Source organism: Momordica charantia, assembly GCF_013281855.1.
Source record: "Momordica charantia cultivar OHB3-1 chromosome 9 unlocalized genomic scaffold, Mcharantia_2.0 BLBB01000009.1, whole genome shotgun sequence".
In the NCBI taxonomy this organism is placed as follows: Eukaryota; Viridiplantae; Streptophyta; class Magnoliopsida; order Cucurbitales; family Cucurbitaceae; genus Momordica; species Momordica charantia.
In genome coordinates, this window is record NW_028275167.1 from 24,048,563 (window position 1) to 24,069,004 (window position 20,442).

The 20,442-nt window shown below is 34.8% G+C and overlaps 1 protein-coding gene and 1 long non-coding RNA gene across 6 annotated transcripts; both read right to left on the reverse strand.

The window, feature by feature from the left end:
• Window positions 1-1,210: 1,210 nt before the first annotated feature.
• Window positions 1,211-6,924, reverse strand: LOC111015906 (uncharacterized). Of its 5 annotated transcripts, XM_088117488.1 has the most exons (12): window positions 6,604-6,923; window positions 6,440-6,494; window positions 6,126-6,236; window positions 5,565-5,750; window positions 5,373-5,481; window positions 5,261-5,288; window positions 5,069-5,106; window positions 4,916-4,950; window positions 4,669-4,821; window positions 2,080-4,517; window positions 1,627-1,701; window positions 1,211-1,505 (listed from the first exon to the last, which is right to left on the reverse strand). In XM_088117488.1, exons 3-12 carry the CDS (start codon window positions 6,194-6,196, stop codon window positions 1,459-1,461), a joined length of 3,180 nt encoding a protein of 1,059 aa, XP_087973614.1. In that variant the 5' UTR covers window positions 6,197-6,236; window positions 6,440-6,494; window positions 6,604-6,923; the 3' UTR covers window positions 1,211-1,458. The 5 variants fall into 5 exon arrangements, with proteins under 5 accessions (XP_087973614.1, XP_022146784.1, XP_087973615.1 ...); XM_022291092.2 differs by lacking the exon at window positions 6,440-6,494 and having other exon boundaries at window positions 1,211-1,502; window positions 6,604-6,924; XM_088117489.1 differs by lacking the exon at window positions 6,440-6,494 and having other exon boundaries at window positions 1,211-1,502; window positions 1,616-1,701; window positions 6,604-6,924.
• Window positions 6,925-10,029: 3,105 nt separating this feature from the next.
• On the reverse strand, window positions 10,030-16,051 carry LOC148209237 (uncharacterized). Its single transcript, XR_015787203.1, has 2 exons — window positions 15,015-16,051; window positions 10,030-13,012 (listed from the first exon to the last, which is right to left on the reverse strand). It is a non-coding gene; the product is annotated as an uncharacterized LOC148209237 (long non-coding RNA).
• Window positions 16,052-20,442: the final 4,391 nt, after the last annotated feature.

The window sequence follows — 20,442 nt, forward strand, 5'->3', positions numbered from 1 at the left end:
GAAAATTTTATTAAAGAAATGAATGACAAATATAAAAAGGGAAAAAAACCCCCCAAAAATATGTGTTTGGAGTTGTGATTTATAATGAAATGTGTTGCCGCATTTTTTGCAATAGTTATTTATAATTTGAACTGCATCTGCCATAACGATTTTGAAAAGTAGATGAAGTGATTACTTTCAAACCACATTTTGCATATACTTTCTTATCGAAATCACTTGATATTTTTTCAATTCCCATTGGAAAACATCTACTTTACTCCCCACGTTGAACCTAGGTCGAGAATATTTATGTCTAGCAACCGAAAGAGTCTTATATGCATGAGCCAATTAATGATTGGACCTTGCTAATTATTGTGTCTAAAATCACCCATCCATGATAGTATTTGATGCGTCTAGGCTTTAACTTTTTGGAATGTTTATGTTCTCGCAATTTTCTTGATAGTAGTTAGCCTTTCTCGTGCAATTTAAGGATTTGAGGCATGCTATTTAAGAAATCCACTCTTAGTACTATAAATATGGACGAGAGGACTTCCATTTTGATATCTAAAAATGAATCAATTTCATTTCAACATTTTCTAAGAATGAGGAATGAGAAGCAATCACAATTACCAAACTTTTTTGTTTCTAAAATTTGAAAACGAGAACCAAAAAATAAGAAACGAAGATGTTGCCAAACGAACTCTTAGTTAACGAGTAATTGGTAAGTATTATTAAAAAATTACTTTATTGTTGCTTTAGATTGTTTGTTTATTTATTTATTTATTTTTAATACAGTTTTAGTCTTAGAAATGTCAAGAAGCAACTTTGGAGACATGCAAGCCTCCTTCAATAGAAGAATCCTAATAATGCATATCAAAGTAATTAGCATGTAAAATAATCACCACAGGTTATTTCAATTTAAAACATTATTCAATAACAATTAATAAGATTAATAATTATTAAATACTACATTTACAAGTTTAGTCACCAATGATTCTTTCAACCAAGGAAGAATCTCAAATCTACCAACAAATAACATCAATGTTTTAGAAATTGTTTCAATAATGGTTTCAATATTTTCGCAACAGTTCACCAAACAAGTTCGACAAATTTTTTTAAACTGCGAACATTTTCGCTATTATAATACAAAAAATCAAGCTACCAAGATACTGTGGTACCCTGCCAGCAAAATAGTCAGCTTCAGTGTTTATATTCAGTAGGCCCACAAGAATTTTGATCAAAATGCTTAGACAAAGCTAATGAATCAATCTTATTACATCCATGGCAGGCAAAGTAAGAGAAAAAAGAATACTAACTGTTAGTCAATCTTTATGTTCAGAGAGATACAATACAAATTCTGTAGTATGAAGAGAGAGGGAAACTTCTTTCACAATATTCACCTTGAAGAAGAAGATGGCAGAGAATGAAATGAGAATCCATTGTCATTCCAAAATTAATGCAGCTTTTGGCTCATTCTTTCTATTTGCTGCCCCTAAAAGCTGATAGAGAAAAGAAAGACCTGCCTACTGCCACATGAGTAAAGGAAAATGGAAAAAAAGAGAGTTAAAATCTTAGTATTGATAGATGTGCCCAAAGGAAAAAAAAGAACAGAGATGGTGGGAAATGCAAATCATACATGTCTCTAACCTTTAGTTGAAGAAACTGCAGCATGATCATGGCTTTCCTGGAACTTGGGATTAAAATTTTGTGCACCATATGTACCTACATATGTTCGAGTTGCATGTTAAAAATATATTATATGAGAGATTAAAGATACTCTATTCTATCAGAACAAGAGGTCCTGTGATCCAACCTCTCCGATGTTCATTTTCTTTTTATCAATATTAGAGGTTCAAGTATTGAGTTCTATGAATCAAATGAATATTCGAGCCCACACGTGGAGAGGAAGGTTGGAAATATATATAAAAGATTACATATATCACCGAATTATCAATTTAAACTTTTGGATCGAGCAGTGAGTAACTTTGCATTCATATATCATGTTATTGAATCCGCATTCATATATCATGTTATTGAATCAAAAATCATATGCTGGGGCAGTTTAAAATGCAACAATGACAAGGAAGGAGAAAATCATACCTGAGTATAGTTTTTCAGGGTCAAAGCTTTTATCGAAAGAAGCCTTTACAAGACCAGAGTTGTGTGTAGCTTTCATCAATAGATTGTCCGACTTTTTCGAGTTCAGAGCTTTAGATTCTTCAGAATCATCCTCCCCCTCGGAAACCACGGAAGGGCTTGACCAACCAGCTAGGTTTGCTTCTCCCTTGCTTTTCCTTGCAAACTTTAGGAGTCTCTTAAATCCTTTTGGTGCACCCCTTTGGTAGTTCATCATGGGAGGATTTTCTGCAATTCCCCAATCGTTGTTATCAGGTTCGCTATTTTCTTCCTGAAGCATCTGGGACAGAGAGAGACGAATGCGGGGGTTTTCACTTGGTGCAGCATTTTCAAGGGATGCAAGTTCAGATGTGTCATCACTATTGGCTGGTATCTCTTGGAACTCTTCTATTTCCTCTGTGGACTTTGATGGAATCACTGATTCTCCTTCAACTACAATTTCCAAAGAAGACTTGACTACATTTTGTAGATCATCACCATGATCAGAATCAGCTTCATCTAAAGTCTGCTTCTCACTATCTCGTTGTTCAATTACAACGGTTTCGGAATCACAGAGAGCTGGGGACAAAGCATCCCCTTTATCAGGTTGACTGTCAACCAGATCGGGAACTGTAACCTCAACTTCCTGGTCACGAACCAATTTTTTGCTGTTCTTTGAAGAGTCAGCAGACTTGGAAAGTTTTGGATTTTTCGTCTTACTAACCACTGGACTACTGTTATCTAAGCTATTTCTAGAACCTTTATGAAAGGACTTTGATTCCAGTGGCACAATGCTGCTTCTTTTCGTTACCTTGTCACGGATACTGGACTTCACATGAACAGAGGTATCTCCAGAAGGTGTAACTTTCATTTTCGTTATTTTTCCGGTCTTTGTCTGCACTGTTTCCTTCTTTTCATTCACACGCCTCAAGTCCCTTCCACTATCATTAGTTTCCTTGACATTTTTTTTTTGCACAAGGGATCTTTCTGTTTTAGTGCTCAATCGACTGAAGGATGACAGTGGTTGTGTTTTCTGACGAGTTGGATTTGTACTGGCTGGAGAAATCCCAGTGGTTTTTTCTGATGCAGAAGATGGCCATGACTTTCGTGTGGCAGCCATTGGCTTAGTTCTAGATGAAATCTTTTCGATCACGGATGGTTTCGATATTTCCTTCTTTGGTTTTTCTGATTTTGACAAGTTTGCTTGTGGAACTTCAGGCTTGCGTGTAGCACGTTTTTTCGTTACATTAACTTCGGCAGAGGCTATCTTGGATCTCCTATCATCTGCAACTTGTCGCATTCCCTTAATTTTTGCCTCTTTATTTGTATGCACTTTAGCTTCCTCTGCTCTTCGTTTTTCATCTCTCTTTGCCTTGTATTGGTCATACAATTCCCCCCTCTGGTCGGAATTGACATCTTTCTTTCTATTCGCTTGAGAATTGTTCTGTGCCACACGCTTACTTTCCATCACTTTTTTCAGCATTTGATCCAATTCTGCTTCCTTTCTTCGAGTCCATTCTGAATTTGCAGATAATTTTTTGACAACTTCATGTGGTTCACTAATGGGAGTATCTGCTTGAGCTTCTTGCGGATCAGAAGCTTTAATTTCTGAATCTTCTAATTTGACATCAACTTCAGCAGTTGTACAAGTCATATCAATCGAAGATATATTATCGCATCCCACTTCTTCATCTGTAAGCTTACTCTTCGGCTTGTCTTCAGCCAAATCACGACTGGTTGGGTCGGATTCATCACTAACAAGCCCTGGCTGGCATTTTGTAGAAGCCTCTCCCATGCCTGTACTCCATCTTCTCAATACAAATTTATTTGCACCAACGGTTATATTTGCTAACGATCTTATTTTCTGAACATCGGAAGTGTCACTTCTCTGTTTGCTTTCAAAAAGACTGATCGCATCCTGAACAGATATTCTCCCTATATTGTTATCAGCTGTTTTACTGGAAGGTTCTGATCCTTCCTCATCATCACTATTAGCTGCTACATCTCCTTGAGAAAACATGTCTCTAGTTTGCAGATGATTTAAACTCCTAATCATTATTGTGGGCGCCCGGCGGGACCCCGTTCTTCCTATCTGAACCCTTCTCATGGGTGATGCTGACCTTCTGGATAATGCAGACCGTACCATTGTTCTACTTCTTTCTACTGGTGTCCCATTTTCATTACCTGAGTCGGAAGAATCCTCACTTTCAGTTGAATCCTGTCGCTCAACCTGGGCAACTTTTGCAGGTGAAACACCATATTTTACTGGAGTAGATGGATGTGATCTTTCGGCTTTAAAACTCCCATTCATGTTAATAGCATTTTCATTGCTCGAATTTGAATTAACCGTGTGGTTATCATCATCAACAGGGTTGATGGTATTGTTCTTCTGATTTAGTTCCACATATTTGCATGTACAATTTCTGCAAAGATCAGATGAAGATGAAAATTGAGGGCATAATGAGTAAACAAATATGGTAGAAAAGAAGTTTCTTAATATTTTCGTGTTCTATAACAACAATCTGGCAACAATTTTACCAACTTCTTGAAAGCGAAAAACTTTGAATAACCTACTTCAAATTTGTAGCTCCAAAATGTTCCGCAAACTTCACTAAATGACTGATCTCTTTAGAACTGCAGGTTGAACCACAAGCCTTATCAAATGCCGCAGTTAAGTCCCTATTCAATGCTGTAAGCCTCAACTCCATAGCTCGCAACAGATCGTTTCTGGCAATTCATTTTTACATTGTTCATTGTTGTTCAACCAATTGTATATTTAGTAAAGAAACAGAACTGATAATTAAGAATTCAAATAACCTACTTCGATGCAGCTGATGAAGCAAATTCACCTCCAGACTGCCAACACATTTAAAGTTTACGTGAGGAGGAATTCAACAAAATAATGAAATGAAATAATTGAAGTGAGGAGTAACGATAAAATAAGCGCTCTACTGAATTAAAGAAACATTAGTACTCTATCTTTCGGGCTAGATCCGTCAAGGTTGCAGCCATCTGTCAAAACAGGAGATAGAAAAACTTCAAAATATGTGGAAGTATACATTGTCTAAGCAACATTAGCACTTCATAGAAGTTAGTTTAAGATTCCGAAGCACTAATTTAAGTAAAGATATTGAAACATTATCCTAAATAAAATTTTGAGAATTACCTTTTTCTTCAATCTTCGACTTCTGACCCTGAAAGAATGGTGTTTTCAATTAACTTTCATCAGAAAGGAAACATTGAGAGCAATAACTTTAAAAAATAGCATGGTCTACTACCTGGCCATATAAAGATAGATGAAATTTTTTGGTTTCTTCTAGTTGAGCCATCTCATTCATCGTTTTCATGATATTCGTTAATTCCGGTGAGCCAACTATATGGAGGAACCTGAGTAGAGAAGTAAAAGTATTAACAAAAATGCACAACTCAGCTGAAGGAATTGAAAACTGAAATAATGTAATTATAACAACCTGCTTAAAGTAGATTTTGTGAACCATGATGTACTAGCCGAAGATTGTGGCGGTTGGAGTTTAAAGCTCGCCTTTGATCCTTTGGCATTCAGCTCTCGTACTTCTGGTAAATGCGGCAACAGTGCATCCAGAATCCCATCAGCCAGTGCATCTACCTCATTGCCAGAGCAAACAAAAGCCTCATACCTATACACATATTCACAGCAAGCGGGGAGAAACAACTTTCAAAACATAAAAAAAAGAAACATATTCAACTCGCAGAATTACTTTGTCTTATAAATTTGGATTTCAAAAGCACAGAATATCAAGGAACCATGCTTCCAACTAATGCTGTTTTCTCAAACAGTAATTGATCAATAATAGATCCTATGGTACTCATTAATCATCTCAGACAGTAAACTACTGTTCATAATGCTTCAATCTCCTCAAATTATTTCTCCTCCTCCTCCATCCTACCTCCTGATCGAATCTCCTCCGTGGACTTGGAATGGAATAACGAAAGAAAACATGTTTTTGCAAGCAGAACCTCATCACAAAGAAAAGGAAAACAAAAAGAGCAACCTGTTCTCAGAAGGTATGATCTGAATCGTGGCATAATCTAAAGGCCCATCATCAGCTACTCCACCACTCATTTCAACCAGCTAAGCAGAGAAGCAGATCCTGAACTGAACACTGTAGAAGCAAGCACAATGCTCTAAGTTCAACTGGACAAGGAAACACAAACTTGAAGAACAGCTCGTCAAATTTAGCATTACAGAATCTCAGACGCATACAATCATTGATCAGACAACAAAAAAAAAAAAAATCAAACCCATCAAACAAACACACACAACCCAGAAGAAGAAGTAGCGAAAGATTCGTTTAAGAAAACCCACTTCAGCCAGATCTGGAAAATCAGTGAAAACCCCATGAATCCACCAGAAACCCCCACTAAAACGAAGCAAGAGCACATTCTCAGTGTCTTCAGATGCGTCGACAGAGATGACCCAAATGCTCAATTCTGGAATCACATTGATGAAAGGATGTGGAGAAGTGGTACCTGGGTTTACGCCGACGACGACGAGGACGACGGAGCACGGCGGAGCATAGACGGAAAGATGAATGGGGGAGAAAATGAGGGATGGGGATTGGGAAGTGAAGATTTGAGGTCCAGTAGTTGAGTTGAGTGGGAGTCCTAATCTGTGGCCCCTTCAGCTTCAACTTCAACTGGAGCTTAGCTGCTGATTTGCGAAAGAGGCTTAAATCGCAAGAATTGAATTTCTTCTTCTTTTGGGTATTAAAACTTCCAAGTTACGAAACTGACAATTCCTCTAAACGCGTGAATTTCACGCTCTTTCCTCCATTTTCTTTCTTCCTAACGACCACGCTTCCATCACCACTGCCTCTGTCGGTTTCCATTTATTATTATTATAATCATCATCATGTTTTTTTTGTTTCAAAATGTAATTTTTCTATTTTATTTAATAAGAAGTTCCTCGCTTTTTCTTTTTCTTTTTCTTCTTTTCTCTAATTTTCTTTTTCTTTTATCTCTTTTGTTATCATTGGGAAATCATAATATTTGATCATTTTGATTACATCTTATAGTATATAATATACATATATATTTCAATTAGGTTAATGTGATTTCAATTTTGGTTGAAATTAGTTTTTAATTTTTTACCTTGTTATTTAAATGTGGACGTGGTATGATACTTTTTTTTTCTTTTTCGGTCGATGAAGCTAATGACATCCGGGCTATACCAATTGGTTTGGGTGGAAGAGGGTATAGACTGATTTAGCACAATGAGAAAAACCGAAGTCTATATTGTGAAAAGTGGCTACAAGGCCAACCAAATCTCACTGACACGTCCTCTTCTATTGATTCTCTGCAGTAATGATGAGGATTTGGAAGATGGATATTACTGACAAAATTAAGGTGTTCTTTTGGCGTCTATACTTAGATAAACTCTCCACAGGAACCAACTTGCTAAAATGAGGGGGATGTTTTCTAACCTTGCTCTCGACAGTAAGGGAGGGGACAACTTCCATATTTTTTGGGATGCAAAGCTTCCAAAAGAAAATGGGTAAAATTCGAGTATGATGCTCTTATCACCGTTGATTTGAACCATAATTGCATGTGTTGATGCAAGATTTGGTCAGGTACGGAAGATGAACTCGGAGGTCGGCCTCGAGCATAGGCGGTTTTACGGGGTACCTGCAAAGAGACGACCACTCCGACGCCCAAATTAGTATTCAAGCTAAGCTCAATAGGCAAGCATCAAACAGATTTTTCATACCTGAAATCATGGACGAAGTGTGTATTTATAGTGGTAGTTGGGCAGATATACGTCCCATCGGTATAACCCGCTATTCGGGGAGGGGCTCGTTGAATAACCGCTGGTCCTTGGCAGTGACCGGTCTGATCCCCGCTCCGAAGGATGAGGTTATGCGGCCGCTTTTACTTGCCCAAACTGCCAAAGTCGACCAACCAGATCGGCTCCTCGGGTCTCGGTCGCGTCCAGGTCGACCGTGCGCGTTTGACCCCCAACAACATGCTTTTACTTTTGAGGCTAGCAAGATAAGCTAAGTTGAGCTGATTTTGGGGAGTTTGTGCAATTGGAATTTGCGAAGGTTTTTAACAAGAGAAGCTATGACACTAAGCCAGATTTTGCCAGTTGGGTTTCTAATTATATCATAGCTTTCAGATGAACAAAAGTAAAATCTTCCAACCTAATCGTGTTAGGTGGAGTCCTCCAGATGAAGGGATTTACAAACTCAATATTGATGCAACCCATTCCCTTGGGACAAGGGATTATCATCCAAAATCTGACAAAGGTCAAATTCTAGCTGTTGCAACGAAATTCCTGGAACACGCTTCGTCTATTGATGTCGCTTCGTGTGGGAAGGTTTGAAGTTGGCGATTGAGGTTGGAATCCACCCGATCCATCTTGAAGTAAATTCAAAGCGAATATTCAATTAGGAAATCAATGATCTATCTGAAAATGTTCTTATCTTATCTAATAGAGGTAAGCTTTTAGTTAGATTCACGAAGAGAGAACGAAATAGAGTCGCCCACCATCTTGCAAAGGAGAGGGATTTTGCATCATGAGCACAACATCTAGTTTGAGGACTAGCCTTCGAAGTTGTCAAGTTTTCTTGCCCTGGAATGTCTTGGCTCTTTGTTTTAGTTCTTTTTACTGTTTCCTTGAAAAAGAAAAATAAATAAATATAAATACAGTTAGTAAGTGGACAATCATTAAAAAAGAAAGTCTTCAAATCATAAACAATATAAACACTAATCGAACAAGCTCATAGGCAGCCTTATTTCCCTTTAGACCAAGCGAAACATAAGTTATTGGATTTATATAAGAGAATACAACCACACCATAAAATATGTCAAATTATAAATTTCATCTTTCAACTTTCAATTTTAATCTCTAATACGATTCTACGTTAACTACCTTAATTTTATATAGTTACACCACTTTTTTTAGCATGGATTAAAATGGATAAAATTAAAAATTAAGAATTAGTTTATAATATATTATAGGCACACCTACAAAATTTTTAAATCGACATGTCAATTTTAACCAAAAAAAAAAGAAAAAACACGACTCAACCCAAATCACTTATACTTACCATAAATTTCATGTGAGAGAGCATAAAATTTCTATACATTTTATTCATGCTTTAGTAAAATTTTAAAAATTACAAATATAATCAAATACTTATTATACAATAAATGATTATTAAAAAAAAACTTAGGTCCACTAGAGTATTAAAAATATTAGTTACTAATATTATTATAGAAAATATTATTATATTTTTAATCCTACCTTAATGTGTAATTTTATTGTGTTGATGTAAAAGAAAAAGTAATTTTATATATAAATGATTAAGGTATAAACTATCTAAATTTTTATTACAAATTTTCAAATTCAATGTTACTCAAATAACAAATCTTGGTAACAAATTCAATCCAGACCATTTTTTTTTTACAAACTTAAGACAAAATTTTGAACCGAAAGTGCGGTTAAATATTTAAAAGTTTAGAAATAAAAGCAGAGAAATTTAAGATGAAAAAAAAAAAGGATGAATGTTTGAGGCATAATTATATTTATTATATATTTAAAAATGAAATAAAGACAATAATAGAAATATGGCAGATGAAGGAAAAGAAAAGACATCATGAAAGAATTGATTGGTGGGGACGGAGGTCGACATGTCGTAAAGCGATTGCTAAATTTGCATGCATGATTGCTAATTATATATAGATATTTATTATTTATTAAATTAATATATATTTAAAGACCGTTGATTTTTGTTACATATGGACGTCGCTGGACTTGCAAGTTCAAACCCAATGTACCGTTAAAAAGTGTGCCGTTATATTTATTGTTTTTTTTGTTTAAATACTATTTCAATTTATGTGTTTTTCAATATTTTTTAAATGTTTATTTTGATGCTTGTAGTTTTACATTCCGTCTTTGTTTTTTTTTTTTATCCAGATAGTAAATTCCAACTGTTTTAGGGTGTGAATTATTTTTTTTTTCTTTTGGGAATATAATCTACCCATATCTCACTTTCCATCAAAATAGAAATTAAGAAGAACAACACACAAATTTGAAGTGGTTCGACCAAGAGAGGTCTACGTCCATTGTACAAGATCAGAGAGAGTATTTTATTCCAAGATCAAAATCAAAAAGTTACCATCACTAATTCTTTTAGAGAGAGCTTGCTGATAAAAATATTGGGTAACTCACAAAAGCCAGTTACAAAATATTTGAATGGGGTGGTTAATCGGACCTCCTTTTAGTGAGGTAATATGTGAGTCACCATGGAAAAAAAAAATTAACAAATCACTCACTTGAAGAAACATATTCCCTGGAGCTTTAAAAGATGTCAATCTCTGATCACTAATTTTGTATGAGTTAACCGATGCCAAGCTTTAGAAGATTGCACAAGTATTCTAATCTGTCACTTGGAAGCGATTTTGTTAACATATCAGCTGGGTTATGAGCAGTGTTTATCTTGGACAAACTCAATTTATTTTCATTGACAACATCTCTGATAAAATGGAACTTCACATCTATATGTTTAGTTCTGTCATGGAAAGTTTGATTTTTCGATAGTGCAAGAACACTTTGGCTGTCACAAAAGATTTTTACTTCATCGCTACCAGCATACATCTCAGAAATTAGGCCTTTTAGCCAAATTCCCTCTTTGACAAATTCTGAAAGAACAATATATTCTGCCTCAGTTGATGATAATGATACAACACATTGTAAACTCGGCCTTTTCCACATAATCACATAAAAAGGGAATCTTTTGTTACAATAGAAGCAGAAGTGATGTGGATTATTCAAGAATCGAAGTCGAGTTGCTTTATAAAAAGAAGATATCAATGAACTTCTATGAAATGGTTTCACGGGATTTAGCCAATTGTCTTGATCGTGGGATATCATTGAGAAATAGGAATCCGTATTATCAAAGGATTTCCTGCGATTATTTCTAGTATGGAATGAGTCAGATCTCCAACTCATCAGATTCCCAAATAATGTGAAAACATAACTTGTCAGTGATCTTCTTCGGTCCAAATCTGCTGCATAATCAGAATCAACATATCCCACAATGTTTTATGAGAACTCATCACATTTAGTGTAAATCAAACCTTTATTTTGAGTTCCCTTAATATATGTGAGAACCCATTTAGAGGCTTCCCAATGTGTCTTTCCAGGATTGCTCATAAATCTGCTTATGACGCTCATGGAATGAGCTAATTCCGGTCTACTGCAAATCATACCATACATTAGACTTCCCACTAAGCTTGCATACGGTACAGATTTCATCTCATTTAGTTGTTCAACTGTTAAAGGAGATTGAGAGGAAGATAGTCTAAAATGTTGGGCTAAGGGTGTCTTCACTGACTTTGCATTTTCCATGTGAAATTTCTTCACAATTTTGTTTAAGTCATCTCTCCGTGAAATATGTAAGAAATGTCTCTAGCAATCTCTATACAATGTCATCCCCAAAATCTTTTTGGCATTACCCAAATCCTTCATTTCAAATTCATTTCCCAACTCTCCTTTTAGTTTTTCAATCTGCTACTTGTCTTGAGAGGATATCAAAATGTCATCCACATATGACAGTAGTACAATATAAACATCTTTTCTAATTGTTTTCTTATATACACAGCAGTCAAATGAGTTTTTCACAAAGCCTTTAAAAGTTATGAAGGCATCAAAGCGTTTGTTCCATTGTCTTGGAGACTTCGCTTAAGTCCATAGAGAGACCTTTTTAGATGACAAACCAAGTTTTCTTCTCCATATTTGATGAATCGAATAGGTTGACGCATGTATATGTTTTCCTCTAAAGATCCATACAAAAAAGCTATTGTTATGTCCATCTGTTCAAGTTCTAGATCAAAATGAGCAACTAACGACAATATAACTCTTATAGACGTATGTCTCACTATTGGAGAAAATATCTCAGTGTAATCCACTCCTTCCTCTTGAGTAAACCTCTTTGCTACAAGCCTTGCTTTGAATCTTGGTTGCTCAAAACCTTTGATTCCTGATTTTAGCTTGAAAATCCACTTGCAGTCAATTAACTTCTAATTCAAAGGTCTCTTAACCATCTCCCAAGTGTTAACATTTTGTTCATTTTGGTATGACACTTCACCTACTATTTTTTTAATACACCACTTACTAAATTTATTAAAATATAGTCATAAGTGTGTATTAAAAGAATTTATTGTATACAAAATTTGTGTTAACATTTTGTAAATATATATCAAACTTTGTCATTTTTTTAAAGTACTGCGACTAAAATAGACGTTTTAAAAGTACAGTAACTAGAATAACAAAAATTAAAAGTTCAGGGATGTTGATGCAAGATTCTATCGAGCTGCCGACGTAGCAACTGGCCAAGTTGACAAGGTACGAACTCATGCAAGGTAGGACATGCAAAAAGAAAGTAAACACTCCGACGCTCAAGTCAGTATAGGTGCGACCTCAAATAGGTCATTCTAGAAGTAGAATTGCATACCTGATTAAGAGGAATGAAGATCATTTTGTAGGCAGAGCGAAAGGACACATCTGATATGGCCGTTACGACGAGACGGTTAGATGTCGGGCCATAGGTCGACAATGATTGAGGTCGGTTATGGATGAACTCAAGCTCGACCATAGGTGAGCTTAGGAGCTTGGCAATAGGTGAGCTAAAGAGCTCAATCATAGATGAGCTTAGGAGCTCAGCCATATGTGAGTTTAATTAGGAGCTCGACCATAGGTGAGCTAAGGAGCTCAGCAATAGGTGAGCTTATGAGTTCGGTCATAGGGGAGCTAAGGAGCTCGATGGTAACTTGGCCATATCTCGTCATGTGGTACGTCATATTTTTGCCTCAAGGGACAAAAATTAAAAACTTCAAAAATTATTCACAAGCAACAAGGTGAAGACTTCGCATCAAACTACAATCCAAATATTCATCAAGTTAGAAGCTAGAAACTAGAGAACTTTATTAAATTATAAGTCAGAATAATTCTCCATAAATTACAAACCCGACTGTTTTTTGGATTCTCCCCAAGTTACAAACCCAAGACTGTTTTTTTTTTTTTTTTTTTTTGAGGAAAGAGACCAAAATAGTATTTAAAGTAAGAAAACTGTTTTCAACCAAACTGATGAATTCGATTTTCTTTGATTTTAAACTCGTTGGACTTTATTTCAAGACACTCATTATGAATTTTTTAGCCCATGGATTTTGGGCCTAAAGTTTTGGACATTTTCTAATTTGTTTTGTTTCATTTCTTAGTTTGAACAATCTTTTGCATGTAAACAGGACTTCATATGTTAAATGGAAATGGAAGCGATTTGAGAGTAAAATGATTCTAGCTGTGCTCAAGGTTTTCTTTTTTCTTTTCTTTTTTTTAACAGAATGTAATTTTGTAATAATTCATAAGTAATTTTAAAAAATATCCAAAAATGATTTTAACTAAAAAAAATTAATAGAAAATTAATTTTTAAAATGGTTATTGTTCTAGTTTTTAAAATTTTCTTTCTATTCCCATTATCTTCACCCTCCATTTTGAGAAATTTTTTTCTACTTTCTAAAATTTTTTGTCATTCTCTAACTTTATTTATCTTTTATTATGTTTATTCTCTCTCATTTTTTTTTCTCTAAAATTGTTTTAATCTTTCTCTAAATTTTTAGTTCTCATATCTTTTCTAAATTTATTTCTCTGTCTAAAAGTTTTTGTTGCATTCTTTTTCAATTAAATGGTACTAGATTAACGTAATAATCTATGTAGAGTTTGGATTGATTGACTTAATATTCATTTTCTGCCATGAGCCCATGAGCCGGATTTCATTTTTTAGAAACCCAATTGAAAAGCCCAAAAGAAATGTTGAAGATATGCAGATGGGGCAACTGCAGGGTCAAAATTAATGGATTTTTTTTTTAAAATAATTACTTTTTAAAAACAAATGACAAAGGTAGACTAGGATCAAAACTAATTCCAAAAATAGGGTAGGTAAATCGTAGCCGTGGCTGCGATTTCACGAAATCGCGGTCGTCGACTGCGATTTAGGATGGACGAAATCACGGTCTTAGGCCACGATTTCACTGCGGCTGCGACTTCAGTTTGACGTGGCTCCACGTGTAGCCAACGGCTGCGACTTCAACGAAAAAAAAAGGAAAATATGTGGAAGTCGCGTGCGTTGCATGCGACTTCAATCGCCTTCCGTTTGGAAGTCCCATACATCTCCTGCGACTTCCAACGGAAGTCGCGTCCATCGTACGAGACTTCCACGTAAACGACAACCCACCCGCCACATAGACAATACACGTTGCACAGAAGTAGCGTCCATTGTATTCGAGTTTTGACCCCTCCTTTGACCTAACCTATTTTTATCAATAGTTTCAAAAACCTAAGTTACTTTTGTATTTATTTATTTAATTTACATTTATTTAGTTATTATTTTTAAATTAACATTATTTTTGTAATTTCTTTTTAAAATGTCATTATTTTAAAACTTAACCCCAAAATTAATACGTGTTTTAAAAAATTGCCAGATTTATGAAATATTGTAATAATAACTAAGTGACTTTTTTTTTTAATACCGAATTTTTTTTTTTAAGACAAATATACAATTCTAACCCATTAGGTATATATATGCATAATTTTAAGGATTTTTAATGAATAGAAAAAACAACAGGCTAATGTTAAAGAATCAAATATATATAATAAAAAATCAATTAAATTAAAATAATTATCTTAAATCTAATTTAAAATCGATAATCAAAATTTTAAAATAGATTTAAGAAAAAATTGATAAAATGTATGGGAGAAGATTTTGAAATTTAACCTCTATGAGAGGGTAAATATGATTATTACTGGATAAAATAGAAAATTTAGATTTAGATCCTACCTTTTGACTTGAATTTAAAAAAAAGGTTATGTTTTAGGATCCCACCTTCTCCCCCGTCTTCCTTGCTTCACGTGCCCCACCACTCCACCCCATCTACAGTGACCTCCTCTCCAACCCTTCATTTTCAACCGAGCAGAATATCATCTCTGCCGCGTCCTGCCAACGATGATCACTGCACGCCACCAGTTTTGTTCTCCCGCAGTCGCTCTCCCATCGCACATCGTCCTGTCCCAACCAAGATTCACTCGTCCGGGCGCCACGTTGCCTAGTCCGATCCTGTCGTCGCACCGTCCAGTCCCAACCTAGATCGGGTTGTCCCACCACCACGTCGTTCTGTTTGAACCCAGATCCGGCCCTCCCCGCCGCCGCACCATCCCGTCCCAACCAAGATCCAGTCGTCCTGCTGCCGAGGTCTGGCCGTCCCATTCTTTTTTCCACTCGTTGGTGTTCTGATACTACCGCCACCACAGACCAGAACCGGCCGTCGTTGCCCACCACTCCGATCTGTTTTCGATCGGCTTCCCAGCTACCGTAGACTCTTTGTTTTGATTTTGCATAGAAAACTTACTTTAAAAAGATATTTTTGGTCTTCCTAAATGGATCAACCACATGAGTGTTTTGTTAATAATCAAAATCTGAGGAGTATACGTGCCAACAGACTTGCTATATTTAAATAAATTTAAAACTAAATAGAATCTGTAGATATGGTAAAAGTTAGAGGAGGAACATCTCGACGATCAAGTGAACGATTAAAAGTTCTTGGAATAACAGAAGGTTTAAGGGAATCATGCACCATCACCTTAGAAAGCGAAGAAGATATATAATGCAATAGTTTATATATGTCAAGAGTGGGGGAGACTTAGTCGGAGGTAAGACAAAACAGAAGGAAAGGGGTTTCAAGATAGTTGAGGAAGAACGTGTTGTTGTATTAACTTTCTTATTTTGCTATATCTTAAATTGACATATACATGTATTGACTTTCATGTTTTGTTAAATCTTGAATTAGTATATACATGTATTAACCTTTTAATTTTTATAATTGATCAATTGCATGGTGATATATACGTCTATTGAATCATAATCTTGAGTTGGTATATGCCCATTAAAGCTGAGTTATGCTTGCTTTGATAATTCTTCTAATGTTTTAAAGGATGATGAAGAGAATGAAAAAGTGAATAGTGAATTAAAATAGTTAATTAAAATCCCTTGAAGGTAGGAAACACGATTTGAATTCAAACGAAGTTTGTTAGATGGTTAGATATAACGAGAAATCCAAAAAACATGGAAAATGACATCGTCAAAAAATCACAATATTTTGTAAAACTTCTAAAATTTCCTTTAGTCATTTTTGCAAAATTAAAAGCAAATTGACATTTTTAAAAATTTGCCACCACCTAAATTATTCTATGCAGATCCAACTTAGCATATGTTTAGTAACGTTGAGAAATTTGAAGGGTCTAGGAGTTCTTAAATATTCATCTTACAAGCAAGCTAAAATAATGTAGGGGTAGTTTTAATGGTGGCAGAAACATTTGTCATATTTACGTTAGTTTGCAAATATGACAAAGATTTTAAAATAAGATTTTTGGGTTTTCTTTAATTTTAATTATGCTTTTATTATTTTCGAAAATTGATAAACATAATATGAAGTATATCACTGTTATACTTGATATTCGGTATATTTGTTATATAACCGATATATCAGATACTAAGTATATCACTAATATATAATTGATGTACATAATGTTATCAGATAAAATTGAGATGCCATGTGTCAAAGTCTCGCCCAACCACATGTGACGAGTTAGGGAAAAAACTATATGTGATCGAGCGCACCAAGCCGACTCTCAAGAGCACCGTCTACAAGGCCGAATGCACCTGAACACCCCATTATAGAGGACAGCCAGCGGGCAAGATGTTGATACTTTGTACCCAAACTGCGATACACCTCAGGGGACCACCTAAGATGCCAGCATTCCCCCTATTGGTGATAGGGAGGGAAGCAGAGGATGTCATGGTCCCCATAGACCCCGAGCGAGGCATACCGCTGCCCTGTGAACGCCTTACGCAAGGGAAAACCTCTCTCTCACTCTCTCTCTCTCTTTCCAAATATGAGGGAAGGGACAATCTTAATGGAGGTAAGTCGTATTTTTTCTACACAACTCCTTGTGAGGATTCAGCACACATCCTCAAGTATACTCTCACCCTCACCCTCGAGATTACTGCCCTCTCACTCTTTCTGCTCCATATAACCCATTTGCTCCATACTTGGGTTCTAACTTAAGTATCAGAGTGCATTCGGCAGAGCACCACATCAGTGCTAGATTTGTGTGATCAGACATTGAGACCTTGAAGATGAAAGACATACATGGCACCTCCGTGGTGTCTTGGGCATGCTTGTCTAGGGTGTATTTGCCCATCATATCCAAATCATCCTCACCACATGTTTCATTGTAATGTACATACTTTATTTTCACGTCTTTAAGCTTTCTAGTGTGTATGTTGCTTGTATCAGGTTTTTAGGGTTTCAGGAGGAATTTGGTCGACTGACTTTGGAATTAGGTGTGTATGAATAAGTTATGTAAGCACGCCAAATTTCAAGTCAATCGCAGTTCACACGTGGCCTATAGGCCATTGAGTGACTCCTCGCCACTTTGCACGTTTACTCCTGCTGTACCAAAAATGCCTTAGAATGTACCTTAGGGAGAACCATGTAGTCATCAAAGCCCTCCTGACCAAGCATTGTATACTTTCTTGCAATCACATTTTTTGGCACCCAATGTGTACAATACTTGTTTTAAAGATGTGTAAACTGTTTTCTATCTCACGTTTTATAAAACCTTTTTGTCTAAAAACTTGAGCGGAGGCTAGACTATAGATCAAGACTGTCCGCGATTTTCAATTTTTATCCACTGACTTGCTTTATTTGAGCTAAAGCAAGTGTCGCACAATCAATTGGCCCATTCAAAGAAGTGAGATTGTGACACGTGGCACCTATGTCGACCTTTATTTAGAAATCAACATCAACCCCTAATATAAAATATATCAGCCACACTAAATATATGAATGTTGTACTTTATATTAGATACATCATTGATAAATTTTCTTCGTGTTGAAGATTTTGGTTAAAGTATATTAGTAATATACTTGATATTAGGTATATTTATAATACAACCGATATATAGAATATAAAATATATAAATGATATACATTTAGTATGAAGTATATATTAGTCACAGTAAAATATATGTATGATATACTTCATATTAAATATATTATTGATAAATTTCATTTGGGTTGAAGATTTTTGCTTAATTAATATTGTAAGTTCTGTGTTGATATATCAAGAATATCAGTGATATACTTTATTTTATGCATACCAATTATATAATTGATATAAATACTAACTATATAATTGATATATCGAATATGAAGTATGTCAGTCTTAATAAACATATTAATTGATTTACTTCATATTAGATATTAGATATATTATTGATCTTCTTTAAGTTGAAAATACATTGATTAATGTACCATGTTCGGTTGTGCTTTGGTACAACATTATATAAAGCTAGATTTTTGTGCTTTAAAAATAAGATTGCTTGAAAATTTATTTTTACAGAAACATTGAGATGATTAAAAAAAAATTAAAATTAACGTTCTTTTATAGTTTCAATACTTGAAAGATATTACTCATTAAAAAAGTGTGGACACAAAGAGCTCGAACCTGGAGTTTGGGTGTTGACACCCCAAGTCTCTTGCCACTACGCCAACATCCGAGGCTACCTAAAAAAAACTTAAATAAAAAGATAACACCAAACTCACGTTAGGCAAAATTTTGGTGCATTGGAGTATAAATATACTTTCATTGTTGTTGGAGATGGAGAAAATCACCTTGCGACATCGAGGACAAAGAAAGCTCCAAGTAGACCAGGTCTAACTCAAGAACTGCCTCAGACAGGTTTGACTTGCTATACTTCGTCAAAGAACGCTGCGGAGATGCCTCCCAAGACGTGACCATCGCCTGAATTTGAGCTCAGACATCCGTTATGTTCGACCTTCGGATCAACACATATAACTACATGTCGAATGACTTGTTGGACCCCCAATCTATAAATAGAGAGTCTATTTCCACATCAGGTATCGTCTTCTATCTCAAACTCCATATCAAGTCCAAACTTAAACTTACTTTGATCAAAGTAAGTTTAAGCTTGGATTTGATATGAGTCTCGGAGTGTTTATCTCTCTTGTGTAGGTTATTCCTTGTGTGAGCATTCAAGATATCCCCTATCATACCTTGAACAGGTTTGACCAATCCGAATTTTGTTACGCGAATAATTGTAAATATATTAAAAGAAAAGGAAAGAAAAAAACAATAACCAGCCTTTGGCAACTTTTGTACTCTTTTGGCAAACATATAACATACATTACCTTAATCAAATGAAATTCTTGCAAATGTTATGAATAGCCATTTATTTAAGTAGTTGAATACTTCTCCTCAATGAGAAATTAAGATCCATAATATTTTTCTTAATTGACCATAATCTCTAAGACTTGTTTTACACTAATTTTTCTTAATTCATACTATCTATTCTGAAATCCATTTGGATTCATCAAGAAGTTCATTAAAGGGATGGCTATAAAGAAGTTTGAATGAGAGCCAAACACATTACTCTCAGAGAAACACCAACAAAGATTGAATTTACTATCTAACTTAATTTCCCCAAAATTCTACCCCAAAAGGAGCCTTGAAGAAGAAAAAAAACGTGGTTTTGATCTACAAGTCTGGTAAAGATAGACCAACTTGGAGATAAAAGATCAAAATTTTAAATGTCGATGTAGATGGAAATACTAATAGTATCTCAATTTTATGAAAATATCGATAGAAATATTTCTGAAAAAATCATAAAAATTAAGAAATTCATAAAATATGTTTAAATTGACTAATCAACATTTTGCTCTCTCTAAATCAGTTAAAATTATTATTTTTTTATATTATCTCTACATTCGTAATATTTTATTGATATTTTTTATCCAATATAATGAAAATGTCAATTTATTCCTTATGTCTACGTCGAATCCACGAATAAAAATAGAAATAGCAATATATGAACAAAATAAGATCTCTGAACGGAGTAATATTAACCCCCAATTTCATTTTTTTTTCTTCTTCTTGTTTCTTTTTTTTCTCTATATTTTAAAAATGAAAAGCAAAATATGTCGGGTAGTTCTTTTCTTATAATTTCTTGCCTTTTTTTTTGTTATTATTAGAAAAAGAAACAAAAATGTGTTCTTGTAACTTCTTCCTGTTTCGGTTCCAAGAACTTATTAAAAAAGATAGAAAGTTTTACTTGAAAAACATTTTTTAATTAAAATATTTAAAATTATTGTGTCATTTGATAAATTAAAAGAATATTAAATTTATAGTACTTTTATTTATGCTTTCTAAATACTAAAATCAAGAAAGAAAAAA